This window comes from Salvelinus fontinalis, chromosome 16, assembly GCF_029448725.1.
Source record: "Salvelinus fontinalis isolate EN_2023a chromosome 16, ASM2944872v1, whole genome shotgun sequence".
Classification (NCBI taxonomy): Eukaryota; Metazoa; Chordata; class Actinopteri; order Salmoniformes; family Salmonidae; genus Salvelinus; species Salvelinus fontinalis.
The window spans coordinates 8302165-8321389 of record NC_074680.1 but is presented as its reverse complement, the minus strand read 5'-3'; the positions used below and the strand labels follow the sequence as shown (position 1 = coordinate 8321389).

Here is a 19225-nt window from a genome sequence, read left to right as displayed (position 1 = left end):
ATCCCTAAAAGTGACAAGCATACACATAACATGATGCTGCCACCACAATACTTGAAAATACAAAATGGATCAACAACATTACATTCACTCCACATTACTAGCCTGTTTGACAAAGTAAAAAGAAGGAAAGCTGTATTATAAGAATGTACTTCAAATCCTCCATTCAGTTTGCAACAATGCCGTTAAGTAATACTGCAAAGAAATTACATTTTGGGCCTAAATTAAAAACTACAGGTTGGGGTCAAATCCAATCCAATACATAGTGAAACCCTCTGTATTGTGGTGGCAGCATTATGTTATGGGCATGCTTGTCACCGGCAGGGACTGGGGAGTCTGTCAGGATCAAAAGAAATATGAAAAAGAGCAAAGACCAGGTAAAAAGTTACAGGAAAACCTGCCATAGTCTTCTAAAACCTAAGCCTCGGATAGAGTTTTACTTACACAATTACACACATTGTAATGCCAAAGACACACCAGAATGGCTTTCCAATAAGTGTTGAGTGTTCCTAAGTGGTCCAGTCTTAGTCCTGACTTAAATTTGCTTGAAAATCAGAGAAAAGGTTTTAATACTGCTCTACATCAATGGTTCCCAGTCAAAGTTTCTGATATTGAGCAATTTTGACAAAAACAATGGATATACAGTATAACGTTAGCCATGGATATCTGCAAAAGTGTTTATACTGCTCTCAAGAACATTGCTTCTCAGAATTCAGCAGGCCATATCGGCAAAGATCGGTGCAAAAAAGTTGTGATGGACTACTTTTCTGCACAAGGTCAGTATGAACTGGAGTGACTTGACAAAACGGGCCAAACAAGCTGTAGCTAGCTACAAATCAAATGGAAAAAGACACACTGCCGTGAAGCATTAATCCATGTATACGGGTAAGAGTCTAGCTGCATCTTCAGATATCATACGTTTGAAATTTGATCAGAAAGTCATTTTCATTGCAAGTTAAAGTGTACTGTTCTCTAGCTAACATGGAACCTAGTTGGTTAGCTTTAGCTACCTGCAGATTCATACACCAGTACTGTAGCTATGGGTTGGAATTATGGTCCATTGTTTAGCTAGCTAACTATATGTCTAACAAAAGACTCCCCTTCGCAAGATAATTGTTCAAATTACCCGTCAAGTTAGCCAGGTGAGTCTAGGGCTGATTACGGCCATCTATTGCATTTCATGAACATGTGTACATGTCCAGACTTTAGTGATCCATCGAGTTTGCTAGATGTGGCTGGGGGGGGGGGGGGGGGGGGGGGGGGGGGGGGGGGTTATAGCATTTCTTTCACAACCCATCAAAGTATCTGGGTAAGCATCATCTAATAATGATAAAATATGTGTATCTGGACACATTCAAAGTCAGATTAGGATATAGGCCAAGGACTCAACTTTCAAAGCAGAAATACTTTCCCATTACTCCTCAACTGCAGTGTATGATATACCATGTTGAAGCTCTGAGTCTCTACTTTTATCTAATGCAAAAAAACACAATTTCACATTTTGTTACATAAGACCGAATTGAGGTGGTTGGTCACATTTTTTATTTGAAACATTAAAATACAAAGACTGTGCAAGGGCTGTTCAGACTTTCACTAGCAACTGTACTTGCATATTTGACTGCTTACATGTCTGCTTTAAGGGTATTTGGATGGCTTGGTATGTTTGTGTATTTTTGTGGGTATGTGAATGTGTTTATCTGTTCTCATGAGTAGAAGACAGGACCTGAATCTATGTATGTACTGCAAGTGCATATGAACGTGTGTTGCAGTGTGTTTGTGTATGTGAGTGTACCGTATTTATCAATGAGTGTCTGTGTGTATGAGTGTACGTGTGTGCGTGCATATGTGTATACAAGTGGATGTGTGTGTATTCAACTCACCACGGGCCAGTGCTGAGTGGGTCTCTGGGGCTCCTCCAGACCCAGGCCTGCGTTACTCAGCTCCTCGAAGCTGAGGTTGAAGCTGTAGCTGCCCACCTCACGGGGAGCTCCCTGGTGCCTGGCCGTCTCCACGTTGACCGCGCTGCTGCCCTGCTCGCTGGCCGCATGAGACTCATCCTGCAGGGCCTGGCTCTCCCCGTGACGCTGCTCCATCACCTGGGAGAGGGGACTGTTAGAGAGAAAAGCATACAGCCAGCCATGTGCAGAGCAAACATGTCACCACAAGGTATACATAGACTCAACATAGGAAATATTTACAGCTGCAGAGCCAATATACAGTATAACCACTAGCTATGAAACCAACATACACCTACTAAGTCCATAGAACAACACACAACCAATGGGAATAGATTCAGCACACTGCCTCTACCAGCTCTTTACCTAACGTATAGGCTACCATCAGCTGCTGTAGGAAGCCAATACATCACCATCATCTTAATACTTTAGACTTCTAACACAATGTCAGTACCAGTATTATAGTTCAATAGATGGTGAGTACATCTGATGTCAACTCTATAGGGCCTATATGCATACAGTAAGTGGTCCGGTCTCCACATCAGATGGCCTGGGAAGTGCTCAGAGGGAAAAATGCAATTTCTCGTAAAACCGTGCAGCTATTCAGAGTCAGACCCCTCGACTGCATGGAGACTGGCTGACTGCAGCTCCCACTGACAATAACCTTCCTTCATCTAAATCTCAGCCATCTTGGACCAGATGGCTCGCTGGCTGGCCACGTTCTGGCAACACAACATTCGTTTGTGGAAGGAGGCACAAACGGACATCTGATCAACGCAAGCTACATGTGTTCCTGATTCCAGCCCCCCGAGCGAGCGGAGCAGACTGCAGACTTTCTCCTAATACGGATTATAAAATCCTCCGGTGTCTCCAGAGAGGGCTCAAGATGTATTACAAGATGCCCTGATTTTTTAGAAGACAATAAAACAACTCACAAAACACAAATCCGGTGAATAACATTTTTAATAATAATAATAATCAGGAAATCAATATTAATGTACACATCAAATAAATAAAAGGAGGATATGGATTATTTAAAAGCGGAGGTGGAGGTTTTGTCTTACCATGCCTCTGAAGAGTTGCCAGTCACCAAAGTTCATGTTCATCTCTTTCTTCAGCTCTTCCAGGTTGCATTGGGACAGCACCCGGCCATTCACATTGGCCTAACATGGAGAGAGGCAGAGACATGATCACAATTGATCAAATACATGCACATTGGGCCAGTTCGGCCACAGATAAAACCTAATCCTGGACTAAAAAGCACTATCAATGGAGATTCTCTATCAAGCTTGCTTTTTATTCAAGGATTAGGCTTAATCTGGGTCCGGGAATCTGCCCCATACTGTATAAATTAGAGCGTAAGTGGGCATAAATTGAGTAAAGTAGGCCCATATGTACAGTTCCAGTCAAAAGTTTGGAAACACCCAATCATTTAAGGGTTTTTGTTTATTTTTACATTTTAGAATAATAGTGAAGACATCCAACATATGAAATAACACATATGGAATCATGAAGTAACCAAAACAGTGTTAAACAAATCAAAATAGATTTTATATTTGAGATTCTTCAAAGTTGCCACCCTTTGTCTTCATGACAGCTTTGCACACTCTTGGCATTCTCTCAACCAGCTTCATTTGGAATGCTTTTCCTACAGTCTTGAAGGAGTTCCCACATATGCTGAGAGAGGCAGAGGCTGCGTGTTGGCTGCTTTTCCTTCACTCTGCAGTCCAACTCATTCCAAAACATCTCTTGGGTTGAGGTCAGGTCATTGTGGAGGCCAGGTCATCTGATGCAGCACTCCATCACTCTCCTTCTTGGTCAAATAGCCCTTACACAGCCTGGAGGTGTGGTTTGGGTTATTGTCCTGTTGAAAAACATATGATAGTCCCACTGAACGCAAACCAGATGGGATGGTGTATTGCTGCAGAATGCTGTGACCATGCTGGTTAAGTGTGCCTTGAATTCTAAAGATATCACCGACAGTGTCACCAGCAAAGCACCATCACACCACCTCCTCCATGCTTCACGGTTGGAACCACACATACAGAGATCATCTGTTCACCTATTCTGCGTCTCACAATGACACGGCGGTTGGAACCAAAAACCTAAAATTTGGACTCATTACACCAAAGGACAGATTTCCACTGGTCTAACATCCATTGAGCATGTTTCTTTGCCCAAGCAAGTCTCTTCTTCTCATTGCTGTCCTTTAGTAGTGGTTTCTTTGCAGCAATTCAACCATGAAGGCCTGATTCATGCAGTCTCCTGTGAACAGTTGATGTTGAGATGTGTCTGTTACTTGAACTCTGTGAAGCATTTATTTGTGCTGCAATTTCTGAGGCTGGAAATGCTAATGAACTTATCCTCTGCATCAGAGGTAACTTTGGGTCTTCCATTCCTGTGGCAGTCCTCATGAGAGCCAGTTTCATCATAGTGCTTGATGGTTTTTGCGACTGCACTTGAAGAAACGTTCAAAGATCTTGAAATTTTCCGCATTGACTGACCTTCATGTCTTAAAGTAATGATGGACTGTCATTTCTATTAGCTTATTTTAGCTTTTCTTACCATAATATGGACTTGGTCTTTTACCAAATAGGGCTATCTTCTATATACCAACCCTACCTTGTCACACCACAACTGATTGGCTCAAACACATTAAGAAGGAAAGATATTCCACAAATTAACAAGGCACACCTGTTAATTGAAATGCATTCCAGGTGACTACCTCATGAAGCTGGTTGAGAGAATGCCAAGAGTGTGCAAAGCTGTCATCCATGAAAAGGGTGGCTACTACCTTCCGATGGTATACAGTAGTCCTGGGTCACATTTCCAAACATGAGCTTGTATGAACTCTACATTGCTATACTTTCCTCAGGAAACAAATGTGTTCCCGGTTCTGCACCTCACAAAACAATAAATCATTTTACAAAGACAATGTCTCACTTGAAGTGTTGTTAGGTGGGCCGACTGGGGTCTAGAGCAGTGGTTCCCAAACTTTTTATAGTCCCGTACCCCTTCAAACATTCAACCTCCAGCTGCATACCCCCTCTAGCACCAGGGTCAGCGCACTCTCAAATGTTGTTTTTAACCATCATTGTAAGCCTGCACACACACACACACACACACACACACACACACACCCCTACCTCTTTTTCAATTTTCGCCTAAAATGACATACCCAAATCTAACTGCCTATAGCTCAGGCCCTGAAGCAAGGATATGCATATTCTTGGTACCATTTGAAAGGAAACACTTTGAAGTTTATTGAAATGTGAAAGGAATGTAGGATAATATAACACAATATATCTGGTAAAAGATAATACAAAGAAGAAAAAAACGTTATTTTGTATTTTCTTTGTACCGTCATCTTTGAAATGCAAGAGAAAGGCCATAATGTATTATTCCAGCCCAGGTGCAATTTAGATATTGGCCACTAGATGGCAGCAGTGGGCGCGCAAAGTTTTAGTCTGATCCAATGAACCATTACATTTCAGTTCAAAATGTTGTATCAAGACTGCCCAAAGGCCACCTAATTTTTTGAGTAATAACTTTTCATGTTCAAAACTGTGCACTCTCCTCAAACAATAGCATGGTATTCTTTCACTGTAGTACCTACTGGAAATTGGACTGTGCAGTTAGATTAACAAGAATTTAAGCTTTCTGCCAATGTCAGATATGTCTATGTCCTGGGAAATATTCTTGTTACTTACAACGTCATGCTAATCACATTAGCCTATGTTAGCTCAACCGTCCCATAAGAATAAGTGTGAATTTTTGTCACAACATAGCTTGCGGGAAGTGAAAAAGAGTTCTTATAGGACGACCAGGGCACAAATAATAATAATCAATACATTTTGCTCTTTATTTAGCCATCTTACAGAATTGTTTTTATTTATTCCTCAAATTGTGAACAACTCACCACAGGTTAATGAGAAGTTTGTGCTTGAAAGGATGTACATGAATCTGCAATGTCGGGTTGTTTTGGAGAGAGTCTCAGTCTTAAATAATTTTCCGCACAATCCACTCTCACATAGGTACGTGGTTGAAAAGGGCATCAATGTCTTAACAGCACGATTTGTCAAGGCAAGAAACCCTGAGTGCAGCGCTATCCAGAAATCTGGCAGTGGCTTCTGATTAAATTCAATTTTCACAGAACCGCTTGTTGCAAATTCGATGAGGCTCTCTTGTTCAGATATCGGTAAGTGGACTGGGGGCAGGGCATGAAAGGGATAACAAATCCAGTTGTTTGTGTCATCCGTTTCGGGAAAGTACCTGCATAATTGCGCACCCAGCTCACTCAGATGCTTCGCTATATCACATTTGACATTGTCCGTAAACTTGAGTTCATTTGCACACAAAAAAATCATACAATGATGGAAAGACCTGTGTGTTGTCCTTGTTAATGCAGACAGAGAAGAGCTCCAACTTCTTAATCATAGCCTCAATTTTGTCCTGCACATTCAATATAGTTTCGGAGAATCCCTGTGATTCAGATCCTTCAGGCGAGAAAAAACATCACCCAGTTGAGTCGTGTGAGAAACTCATCATGGAAGCGGTCAGACAAGTGAAAATGATGCTCAGTAATGAAAACTTTAAGCTCGTCTCTCAATTTAAAAAAAAAAGTTGTCCCTTGATAACCAGAGCACTTCTGTATGTTGATGGTCGCTGCCCATATCATTGCATAATTCAGAAAATACATGACAGTTCAAGTGCCTTGCTTTAACAAAGTTAACCATTTTCACTGTAGTGTCCAAATTCCCTTGGCAGCAAGAGCCTCTCGGTGGATGCTGCAGTGTACCCAAGTGGCGTCGGGATCAGCTGCTTACACATGCGTTACCACTCCACTTCGTCTCCCTGTCATGGCTTTGCGACATCAGTACAGATACCAACACATCTTGACCGCCAAAGTCCATTTGATGTCACAAAGCAGTCCAGTACTTTAAAAACATCCTCTCATGTTGTCCTGGTTTCCAGTGGTTTGCTGAAGAGGATGTATTCCTTAATTGACCCCCCATAAACAGAACAGACATATACCAGGAGCTGTGCCAGGCCCGCCACGTCTGTTGACTCATCCAGCTGTAACGCATAGAATTCACTGGCTTGTATGCAAAGCAGTTATTGTTTCAAAACATCTCCTGCCATGTCACTGATGCATCGTAAAACAGTGTTGTTTGATGAAGGCATTGTCTGTATAGTTTTTTGGGCCTTTTCCCCCAGCATTGTCCCAGCCATATCCGCAGCAGCAGGAGGAATTAAGTCATCCACAATAGTATGGGGCTTGCCTGTCCTAGCCACTTGGTAGCTCACCATATACGATGCTTCTAGCCCCTTCTTAATGGTATCTGTTGCTTTTATACATGTCTTACTACTCAAAAGTTGTCTTTATTCTCGCTCCAAAAACTCCCGTGGCTTATTTTTCAAATTGTCATGTTTCGTTTCTAAATGTCTGCGCAGTAGTGAAGGTTTCCCGCGAGAGAGTAACGGTTAATGTGATTGGATGTTAATTATTTGACGAGGCTACCTGATTTATTTATTTAATTTATTTAACCAGGTAGGCTAGTCGAGAACAAGTTCTCATTTACAACTGCGGCCTGGCCAAGATAAAGCAAAGCAGTGCGACACAAACACCACAGAGTTACACATGGAACAAACAACACAATAGAAAAAAGTATATACACATTGTGTGCAAATGAGGTAAGATAAGGGAGGTTAGGCAATAAATAGGCCATAGTGGTGAAATAATTACAATTTAGCAATTAAACATTTGACATTGTGTTGCTATTTCGCTAAACACCAGATGGTATAATTTTATTTTTGGCAGTGAAACGGAGGCTACACAGGCGAGAAAAAAACCTCACCCAAATGTATGGCTCCGTTGGAAAATGTACTGTTTGAAAATGTGATGTAATCAAATAAAAATCTCATTTTTATTTGGCGTACCCCCGATGGCATTGCTACGCGTCACACAGTTTGGGAATACCTGGTCTAGAGGATTTGATATATAGCCTAGACATTGATGACATCCTGTTTAAATGGACTGGAAGCTCAATGCAGACAGCGACTTTGGCTGTTTTGTTGGGCCATATAAAGCCTACACAGATCATTATTAAAAGGCCCAGTGCAGTAAAAAATGTGATTGCCATGTGTTTTATATACACTATATATACAAAAGTATGTGGTTACACCTTCAATTTTGTCGATACGGCTATTTCAGCCACATCCGTTGCTGACAGGTGTGATGGAGCTTTGGCCTGCCTAGTAAGAAAGAAGTTCCAAACCTCTCTGCCAATAACGGCTAGCTTTCAGTTTTCCCCTCCCCACTCCGACCACTCCCAGACAGTCCTAGCAAAAAAGTCTTGCTTGAGAAATGTCTCTTTGCCAAGAAGCTATTTTTGTTTCTTTTTGACCATTTTAATTGAAAACAATCACAGTACAGTATGGAATTGTTAACCAGAAATGATTTGATATTGAGATAAAAACAGCTGCATTAGAACTTTAATATAGACAAAAATTAGACCCTTGGGTGTTGCTCAATATGCATACTACCATGCTCCACACTCTCATGCTGCAAGTTTGTTCTCTGAGGTCTTGAGTACATACAAATGTACATTTGAAAAGCAATGCGCTCTCCCATGCTACTGCATTAACTTTGAACAATACAAACTAAACAAGATAACTACATAAAGCAAACGTGAGCTTGTAACTTCATAATTATCAGCTAGCTATATGTGAATCCTATTAATCTAGCCAGCCAGCTAGTTTTACATGTAAAAGCGACCTAAAACTAATGTTGTTATGAACGGTAGCTGGACAAAGTTAGCTACAAATTCTTCATGGGTAGCTAGCGAACAACCAATTCTTCGTTAGCCAGCCTTTGGTCTATGCACGCTACAGTGGATATTCTAGGCAGTTAAACATGCCAAAATTAACACAGTATGTATTTATTAACGTATCAACATAAAATATTGTATTCAGGCAACATATGCGATGCGAGTGGGCAACGTTTCATTCCAAAGCTGGAGTTGATTTTCTCTCACTTCAGCTCAAAACCAGATGGCATTCAAGAAACGTTGAGATGTATTTCATGTGTTTGCGTCATACTACGTTCATATTTCAGTTGACACTTGCATCGATGCATGCTTTGAAAAGTACGCATCTGAGAATTGGCCTCTGTTCTCTGTTTTGCATACTTTGATTTGGACTCATACTCCAACTGTTCCGTTCTACAATTTGCGTGCTCGGAGCACGATAGTATGCATATTGAGAAACACCCCTTGTGTGAAATGTCAGTCACTGACATGACTGATATTGAATCTTTTGAATCAACTTTATTGACGTGTTGTATAAGGGTTGTATAAGCAAACGTAGGAGGCCGAGTGTGTGTATATGAGGGTTGTGTGTGTGTGTGTGTGTGTGTGTGTGTGTGTGTGTGTGTGTGTATAGCAGGTCTCACCTTCTTGATGGTGGAAGTGTACTGGGCCAGCATGCTAGGGTCCATGCCGTCGATGTATTTGACGCGCTCACACACCGCGTCCGTGTTCAGAGAGCTGAGGAGTACCACAGGGGCGCCTGGTACCCCGGAGCCAGAACCCTGTCCCACAGACAGACAGACAGACACAGAGACAGACTCATAATCACCATTTGACTAAGTAGCGTAGCATGGATCATTTACAACCACTGCAAACTCATACGGTTAGCGCAACGCTTCAACCACCACAGTGTAACGTTACACCAACCACAGCTAGGTTAATGTGAACGAAGGTTAACACTGGAGTATCTATTCACTGCAACCAGGAACACTATTCCCTTTTTCACAGCATGGCACAAAGACAAAAGAGCAAGCAAAACCAAAATGCAATTATCTTTGTTAGTGCAAGCACCTGTGAGGTAACAATAGAAGACCATTGTAACTAAAGTGGCACCAGATGTGCAATATGGGCTCTGTTGGGGGTCTTTATGTTAATCTGAACACTGTAGATGGTAGTGCAGTATTCAATGTACACACATGAGCCGTGTGTGTGTGCGCGTCTCCCCCTCATATAAGCTAGAAGAGTAGCCAATATCCTCGCCCCCCTAATGATCTCGAACCAGAGACTCCCAGCTAGCCTGACATGCCACCCACTAGCAGTGAAACAAAACACAACAGCCCTCCTCCTCCCTCCCCCCGCTCTCTCTTTCTCTCTATTAATACCACTAGGACATGGTTTCAGACTGAGCAACAACAAAACAACAGCTTTGTCGACATGGGCGAGAAGGCGGCGAGGCTTAGAAGATGTCTGTGCTCGCTCTCTCGCTGCGAGTGCTTGTTAGAGAAAATAAGCTGTAGACGTCTTAACAGAGCCGAGCAGAACGGGGTGGGGGGCTGTCGCTCTGTGAAAGGAGGCAGAGGGTGAAGGTCAGTTAGGGAGGTTAGCTACTGTACACAGACAGTGCTGAAGGAGTGTAGCATACTGCTGTATCAGCTGCACTAATTGTGTGTGTGTGTGTGTGTGTGTGTGTGTGTGTGTGTGTGTGTGTGTGTGTGTGTGTGTGTGTGTGTGTGTGTGTGTGTGTGTGTGTGTGTGTGTGTGTGTGTGTGTGTGTGTGTGTGTGTGTGTGTGTGTGTGTGTGTGTGTGTGTGTGTGTGTGTGTGTGTGTGTGTGTGGCTATAGCAGTCAAGACTTGCTATCTGCACGTCTGCTATGCAAAGGAACAAGTATCAAAGGAACATACACAACTTTACCTGTTAAGTTTTATAGACATTTCTTGTGTCAGTTTGATTAGCATGCCCCTGCAGCCTTTTTCATTAAAAGCACCAGAGAGAGCAATTATCTTGTAGACTGTAGAGCTCCTCAATAATGATGGCCCATATGATTTCTGCTTCTTAGGTGTAGAAATTAGACTACTTGACAGGCATTTCGAAACATGCTCCTAAATTGAGTCTCGCAAACATGGCAACATGTTTTGTTGATGAGTTTTGTTGAGTTTGTGAGTTGTGAGTTTTGTTGATCTCAACTAGAAGTAGGATTCATGATACATAATACGTTGGATGACCTAGAAGAGGCCTAAATTCGAGAAATATTGTACATTCAACTAAAACTACATTCAACTACATAAAACGACCTTATCTAGAAGAAAATATATTATCTGTAGAGGTCTAATGCATGCAGGAAAAGCATGACGTGTTGTATTAGCTGGCGGAGGTGAGGTAGAAAGGTGGCGAGAAAGTTAGAGAGTGAAATCCAAAGAGATGAGTGTACCTGCTTGGGTCTGACAGGCTGTGACAAAAAACTGCTTTGGGGAGAGAAAGCAAGGGATAGAGACAGACAGGACATTAGACCACATACTGAAGTCATCATAGAACGCAAGAGAACAGGAGACACATTCACGTCAGACTAGAAAACAAGACATTTATCTTGAAAAACAGCAGGCAAAGGCACTTTTACAGCATTCCGTCAAGCAAAGACAAACCGAGAAGCCATTTAGTTTCAAATTATTACAGTAGGAAACGGAAAAAAAGACATATTTATTTTTTAGAAACAGAGGACATTCTGAAGATGATCTTTGCAGAGAGTACGACCAGCGTGATGAGCGTGATGTTTGGAGAGAAAGTGAAGCGGAAAGCAGAGAAAGAGAGCACTCTTCTCCCCTAACACAGAAAAGCAGAAGTTTCCATTCTGAGGAAGCCTTAAAACCTGGTCCTCCACCCAGACTTTGTATGTGTGACTGTGTACACTGTGTCAGTGTGTTACAGTGTTCCATTACGTACCCGCATGTGAGTGTGTGTGTATGCACACAAGTGTGTGTAACTGTGTGTGTGTGTGTGTGTGTGTGTGTGTGTGTGTGTGTGTGTGTGTGTGTGTGTGTGTGTGTGTGTGTGTGTGTGTGTGTGTGTGTGTGTGTGTGTGTGTGTGTGTGTGTGTGTGTGTGTGTGTGTGTGTGTGTGTGTGTGTGTGTGTGTGTGTGTGTGTGAGCTCCCTGTGTGCGATAAGGCTGTAATTACAGTGGTGCGGGGCGTGGGCAGCAGAGGGATGGGGAAGAGGAAACAGAGGCCTGTGAGGGAGGAAGCGTCTCTGTGAGACGATAAGCCCTTGTGCTCATTGAGTTGCTGCTTCCGTCCTGCTAGCCTCTGATGCTAATCCCTCCTCATCCAGCCCTATGGGGATATAGCCGGTACACTATTCATCAGCTGGGGCTAGGCAATTACACTGGGCTGCCCACTGCACACACATACAGACTGTGCTATATACACAGACCAATAGAGAGCGGGGAGGAGAGAGTATTAGAGGGATAGCGAGAGGGTGGGATACAGAGGGTGATGGGAATCGAAAGAGATGGAGAGGGATCAGTAAGGACAGTAGGCATATAGGCCTTTTCCTGTTGGACTTCCATAGTGAACAGAGCAAGTCAGTCAGACACATTGTACTTACCAAAAGGAAACCTAAGCTGAGACATTGGCCATGGTAAAATGTGTATATCCAGTACTAATTGCCATGTCATTAGCCTTTAGTTACTTCAACCTTCCTGTGCACTAGTTCCACACGAATGTGCTCCCTACATGCAGATACTGTATAGAATGGTAGCAGTTGCACTCGCACAGTGGTTAGTTCACTCCTGGACAATGAGAGTCACATTCAAACAGGACTGAGCTATCACAATTCGCTCCGGTGTTGGCCACAAACAGGGGAGCCACCGGTGCAACTATTCAACACGAGACGTGACATTGTCACTGACATACCCCGTCTGCTTTCCGAACCATGTTAGTGTGTCTGGCCGATGGAAAAGGTTCGCTGTGTGTGCGCGAGTGCATGGACAGCAGTTTGGTGTGTGTTTGTGTGTGGCGAGTTGGGACACTCAAGACGGAAGGACACAGCCGCTCCAGCCAATGCCAACACTCCACACCAGCCTGTTGTGTTACCACAGGGAGATCACTGGTAGTGGGGGTGGGGAGGCCCTCTCTGGCATCCTCAGCAATTACATCTGGACACGGGCACAGAACGGGGCACAGGGTGGGTAAGGGAGCACTGGATATAAGAATGACTCAAAGTAGTATGGGATGTAAATAAAATACATGACAACACAATCCTTGGAGAGTGAAAAGACGTTGAGAGGAAAGAAAAAGGGGTACATGTCATGCGAGATGACATTATGGACCTGAAGGCAGATGGAGAGGTCTACTGTGACCCACTGCTTCTGCTATCAGGTTGTAAATCCCAGCTGGCCTGGTACATTGTTTGCTGCCTCCATTCGGGATGCACTGTTTCAGTTTCAATGACTCAATATTCTGGACAAAAAACAGCCGAATGTAACGAAGGCCGGGAATGTCAATACAATCAAACTAGCAAGGCAATGGTCACAAGTCAGTCATAATGTGGCTAATAGGCTAGCTTAACTATTTATGTAGAAAGCTAAACACACAGAGCCTAACGTTAGCTAGACAGTTAGCATATCTCTTGCCTTCGCAAATTCACTCTGGCTATCTACTCCGATTTCAGAGCACTCTCGTCTGAGTGTCAGAGCACTCTTGTCAGAGCACTCTCGTCTGAGTGCAGAATAACTGATGAATTTATGAAGGTGCAACACCTGCTGAATATGACCAGCATCAGTAAACGTAGGCAAAAAAAGTAACAGTCAAGAATAATCTAGGTAACATGTAAATAGTCAAACCAGCTCTGCTACAGCGAGTAAAATGGTCAGAGTGAGGTGTTCTCATTTGTGTCTGGAAGTAGCTAGCTAGCAAACTAGCCAACCGTAGCCAATTAGCTTGGGTGCTTGGTTGGGACAAGCATGCATTGGCAGGCAAGCTGCAGAAGGATGAGAAAGCAAAAATTCCCTAATGTTTATCAAAGAAATGTTGACGGCCTACTCGCTGAAAAAGTTTGAGAGGGTTAATCTAATGTTCTTTCGTTAGATTTTAGCTCATTTTGCTCTGGCTAGCATTGGTTGTCGATCTTGTCGTTGTTGATGTGCATAGATGAGGGAGAGAGAGCCTATCTTTTCATGGTAGTTTGATCAATAGGACTGTAAAGTTCCCAAATGTAAGAGGGCTCCAGTGGTGTTTACATATTTGCATAATTCAATTCAGGTGTATTTTGTGGCTTTTGGAAAATGTGTTCTAATGATCTAAAGTTGCGCTGTTGCAACTGCCTGTAAACACACAGTCCAGTTCAAAGTGAATGATGTGGCACATGGCTTGTTTGTATAAAGGTCTACTGTAGCTCTGATTGACTATAGCGCACCGGTCTGTGTAGACTCAAGACAGATGTTAAAGTCGGTTTTATTTACTGCAGTGTCTATTATTTGTCCAAACGCATGGCCACTTTCCCACTTGATATTGCAATAGAATTTTCACAAATGCCTTAGTATACACTACCGTTCAAAAGTTTGGGGTCACTTAGAAATGTCCTTGGTTTCCATGAAAACATACATGAAATGAGTTGCAAAATGAATAGGAAATATAGTCAAGACATTGACACGGTTATAAATAATGATTTTTAATTGAAATAATAGTTGTCCTTAAAAAAACTTTGCTTTCGTCAAAGAATACTCAATTTGCAGCAATTACAGCCTTTGGCATTCTAGTTGTCAATTTGTTGAGGTAATCTGAAGAGATTTCACCCCATGCTTCCTGAAGCACCTCCCACAAGTTGGATTGGCTTGATGGGCACTTCTTAAGTACCATATGGTCAAGCTGCTCCCACAACAGCTCAATAGGGTTGAGATCCGGTGACTGTGCTGGCCACTCCATTATAGACAGAATACCAGCTGACTGCCTCTTCCCTTAATAGTTATTGCATAGTTTGGAGCTGTGCTTTGGGTCATTGTTCTGTTGTAGGAGGAAATTAGCTCCAATTAAGGGCCGCCCACAGGGTATGGCATGGCGTTGCAAAATGGAGCGATAGCCTTCCTTCTTCAAGATCCCTTTTACCCTGTACATATATCCCACTTTACCACCACCAAAGCACCCCCAGATCATCACATTGCCTCCACCATGCTTGACAGATGGCGTCAAGCATTCCTCCAGCATCTTTTCATTTTTTCTGCGTCTCACAAATGTTCTTCGAACTTAGATTCGTCTGTCCATAACACTTTTTTCCAATCTTCCTCTGTCCAGTGTCTGTGTTCTTTTGCACATCTTAATCTTTTCTTTTTATTGGCCAGTCTGAGATATGGCTTTTTCTTTGTAACTCTGCCTAGAAGACAAGCATCCCAGAGTTGCCTCTTCACCGTTGACGTTGAGACTGGTGTTTTGCGGGTACTATTTAATGAAGCTTCCAGTTGAGAACTTGTGAGGAGTCTGTTTCTCAAAGTAGACACTCTAATGTACTTATCCTCTTGCTCAGTTGTACACCGGGGCCTCCCACTCTTTATATTCTGGTTAGAGCCAGTTTGCACTGTTCTGTGAAGGGAGTAGTACACAGCGTTGTATGAGATCTTCAGTTTCTTGGCAATTTCTCGCATGGAGTAGCCTTCATTTCTCAGAACAATAATAGACTGATGAGTTTCAGAAGAAAGTTATTTGTTTCTGGCCATTTTGAGCCTGTAATCGAACCTACAAATGCTGATGCTCCAGATAATCAACTAGTCTGAAGAAGGGCAGTTTTATTGCTTCTTTACATCAGCACAACAGTTTTCAGCTCTGCTAACATAAATGCAAAAGGGTTTTCTAATGATCAATTAGTCTTTTGAAAATGATAAACTTGGATTAGCTAACACAACGTGCCATTGGAACACAGGAGTGATGGTTGCTGATAATGGGCCTCCGTATACCTATGTAGATATTCCATGAAAAAATCTGCCATTTACAGCTACAATAGTCATTTACAACATTAACAATGTCTACACTGTATTTCTGATCAATTTGATGTTATTTTAATGGACCAAAAAATTTGGTTTTCTTTAAAAAAACAAGGATATTTCTAAGTGACCCCAAACTTTTGAACAGTAGTGTATATAATTCCCAAACATTTTAAGAATTTGTGAAAATGACCATATCAATGACCATATCTTTTAAAGTGTCATTTTCTTCCTGGGGGTCTATTCAAACATATTTTAATAAGATTTCATGTTGCTAAAATGCTGCTTTAAATGCAACAATGTTTCACACACAAGTTATTTTCAAAGAGATGGCTAACAACAGCAAGCGCGCTGCAAGAAAAACACAGTTCCACTCACCAGATGATCATTTCAAAATTAACTTCTGGTCGAAAGTTACTCTTGAAAAGGGAGAAGCTAACAAATTAGCAACATCTTGTTAGATAACAGCGTCTGCAACCTAGCAGACAACTAGCTATCATGGGAAAACTACTGCTATTGCGCAGTGACCTGTTGACCTTCAAGAAGGCAGAAGTTTCCATACATTTTTGTAAAAAAAACGGTCCCGCTCATTAAGTCAAAATATGATTGGTTGAAAATGTTGCCCTAATACAGTTGAATGGCAGATGCCTTTTATCTAGCTTCTGATGGTCTAGCCAATGGCTGACTTAGCTAGCTAGATGTATCTCCCCAGAGACCAGCAAGAAAAATCCTGATTGGATATTTTTTCCTCATTGTTAACCCTTTCCTTTCCAACAAAAACTGAAGAGATTAAGTCAGAACATCATTGAAAATAATAATATAATTATCATTATTTTATAAATCCTTAGCCCTTCTCAGAAGGCGTAGAAGGCCCATGGTTCCCCACCGTGTTTGGGTTAGTAATAATTTGTAGAGGTCTCAATTTGCCCTCAGCATGCATTTTTTCACTCTTCTGAATGTTTAAAGAATACATATGTTGTTCTGAAATATGAACACAGAAATACTGGACATTTTGAACTCTTATTATGTGGTGATTTGACAAAATTACAATCATGGTCTTGAATTGGACTCGCATTTTTCTGATCTCAGTCTTGACTCGGTCTCGAACCCCTTGTCCCCCTCCCAGTCTCGGTCTTGACTCGGTCTTGACCCCCCCTCCGGTCTTTTGTCTTGACTCGATTTGCTCCGGTTTTGAATCAGTCTCGCTTTAGGTGGTCCTCGAACAGAACACTGCACTATACTATAGTGGACTACTGCTAGCTACTAGTGCTAGGTGTACTACTGACAGGCAGCTCTGTACTTACAAGTCCATTGGGGTCCCAGGGGTAGCCTGCTTTAATGGAGGGGCGTGACTGGGACGGGGCAGGGTGAGGATGGGAGCTGTATTGATGCCGGGGTAGGTGATACTCATGATGGGGGAAATAAGGCTATATGGAAGGATGAAGAAGGAGAATGGTTAAAGCGCACAACATGAGGATTGTATGAGGGATCATTCATACACATATATTTGAGGTAACCCTAGAACTGTGAAGGATCCTCTTTTTTAAAGAGAGGAGGTCTGCACTGTAACATTTAAAAATGAGGTGAAGTGAATAAATGGACCTATATTGTGAGGTGCACTGTAACTAGCTGTGCAGTTACATTAACAAAACAGAGGTAAGTAACCATCACTTAACAAAGCATGGATTGCTGTCATACCTTTGCCCATAGACTGCTTACAGGGTAAGAAACATTTGATTTGATTTTGTAATTTGGGTGCGCTATCCCTTTAAGTCGTGTGTCTCCAAAGGAAAATGGAGGTAGATACAACTGCAATGTGATTCTCTTCATACTAAGGTGTACTGAAGTACGTTGAACAAAACTTTGGTACTCTACCGTATACTAAGTTAATAGGGTCTGAGCTACGTTCAGGTGCAGTCAGTTGCCTGTCTGCTGCGGTGTTGTGTTGACGTCTCACCCGGGTGTAGAAGGGGTGCTGCGGGGCGGGCATGCTGTAGTAACTGCTGTGGGGCTGGGGGGGCACTAGCCCTGGGGGGGGCAGGGATCCAGAGAAGGAGCCAGTGGGGGAGTAGGCGGCCGAGTGCTGGCCGAAGGCAGAGGAGGCGCGGGCTGGGACGTCCTGCAGGGGCAGCGTGGGATAGGTCACTCCTCCAATGTGCATCTGCTCCCTGGCAGCACGAACATCTACAGGGAGAAGGGAGGGGGGGAAGGAGGGAGCGACAAGTGAGGGGGAAAGATTGTAACAGGACTAGATAAGGAGAGAGATAGAGGGAGGGAGTGGGTGGAGAGACAGAAAGACATTATGAAGAGAGAGAGGGAGAGGAGGGAGGAGCGGGGGAGTGAAAAGGAGACATTTCATCTCTGATGCTGATGTAGATCACGTCTTGGCTCCGACTATAAAGAGACTTTAGATCCACCCACTCAGAAACAGATTCAACCAAACATATTTGATCGTTCTTAGCGGGTTCACATTGAGAGGTTCTGTGGATAGAATTCAAATCAAATGCCACGTACATGGATACATTTTCATTGTGTGATTGAGTGCACTTGAGGGAGTAGGGTGGTAAATAACACATTGTTAAAGTTATTGGCTTTACTGAAAATAGACAACATTAATTCACTAACTCTCACTTTTGCCAAGAAAACATTTTTTTTCTGCAGATAAATTGCATTTTAACTATCTTACAACAAAAATACAAAAAAAAACAAAAAACAGAGTGGGATAAGTGGCCAGGTAAGAAACGGGCACCAAAATGTCTCGGTCATAAGAGTGCATGTTGTTGAATGATGGGTTGAGTAGAGACCCAATCCTGCAGTAAGGGAGCACAATGGAGGCCTTATGAGTGAGTGAGTCAGCCTGGTAAGTGAGTGAGTGGGTATCACTGACCACTGTGACCACTGGCTGGCTGCAGGACACTGGAAACAGGACTGGATGACTGGCCAGGGAGGGACAGGGGCATTGGTCACCTTCCAAAGCTCCCTCGCACACGCACAGTCTCCTTTATTAGTGACGTCAGGCCCTTTGAGTTGGATAGCTGACCGACTGTTGTCGTTGGCTGCATTTAAATGTGGTTGGTTGCAGATCAATGAGTAAGTAACAATTTAGCTAATTACACAAATATATTGACAGAACACTTACAGTGCCTTCAGGAAGTATTCATACACCTTGAATTATTCCTAATTTTGTTGTGTTACAGCCTGAATTCAAAATGGATTACATTAACAATAACAACAAATCTCTCACCCATCTACACCTCATAATGACAGACTGAAGCCATGTTTTTAGAGACATTTGTGTCTATAAAATGAAATACAGAAATATCCTATTTACATAAGTCAAGGGGTATGAATACTTTCTGAAGGCACTGTACATTCATTTCAGTTAATGGCATGTTTACAAAGAGAGTCTCAGAGTAGAAATGATAACATGGAATCAGTTTTTCCTTTTTAGATCATAATGAATAAGAGTATATGGACAGGTGGGGACTGATCCTAGA

The 19225-nt window shown here is 42.6% G+C and overlaps 1 protein-coding gene across 6 annotated transcripts in view; it reads right to left on the bottom strand.

The window, feature by feature from the left end:
- Positions 1–19225, bottom strand: part of kidins220a (kinase D-interacting substrate 220a) — a 90826-nt gene that overhangs the window by 3703 nt on the left and 67898 nt on the right. For 4 of the 6 annotated variants that reach the window (XM_055864295.1, XM_055864296.1, XM_055864297.1 and 1 more), the window contains exons 25-29: positions 17686–17912; positions 17033–17155; positions 9406–9543; positions 3017–3115; positions 1878–2093 (exon numbers count right to left, since the gene is read on the bottom strand). In XM_055864295.1, the coding sequence (XP_055720270.1) occupies positions 1878–2093; positions 3017–3115; positions 9406–9543; positions 17033–17155; positions 17686–17912 (803 nt within the window). Of the gene's footprint in view, positions 1–1877; positions 2094–3016; positions 3116–9405; positions 9544–11191; positions 11210–12837; positions 12912–16488; positions 16490–17032; positions 17156–17685; positions 17913–19225 lie in introns of all 6 variants that reach the window. The other 2 variants (XM_055864299.1, XM_055864298.1) reach the window with 2 other exon arrangements.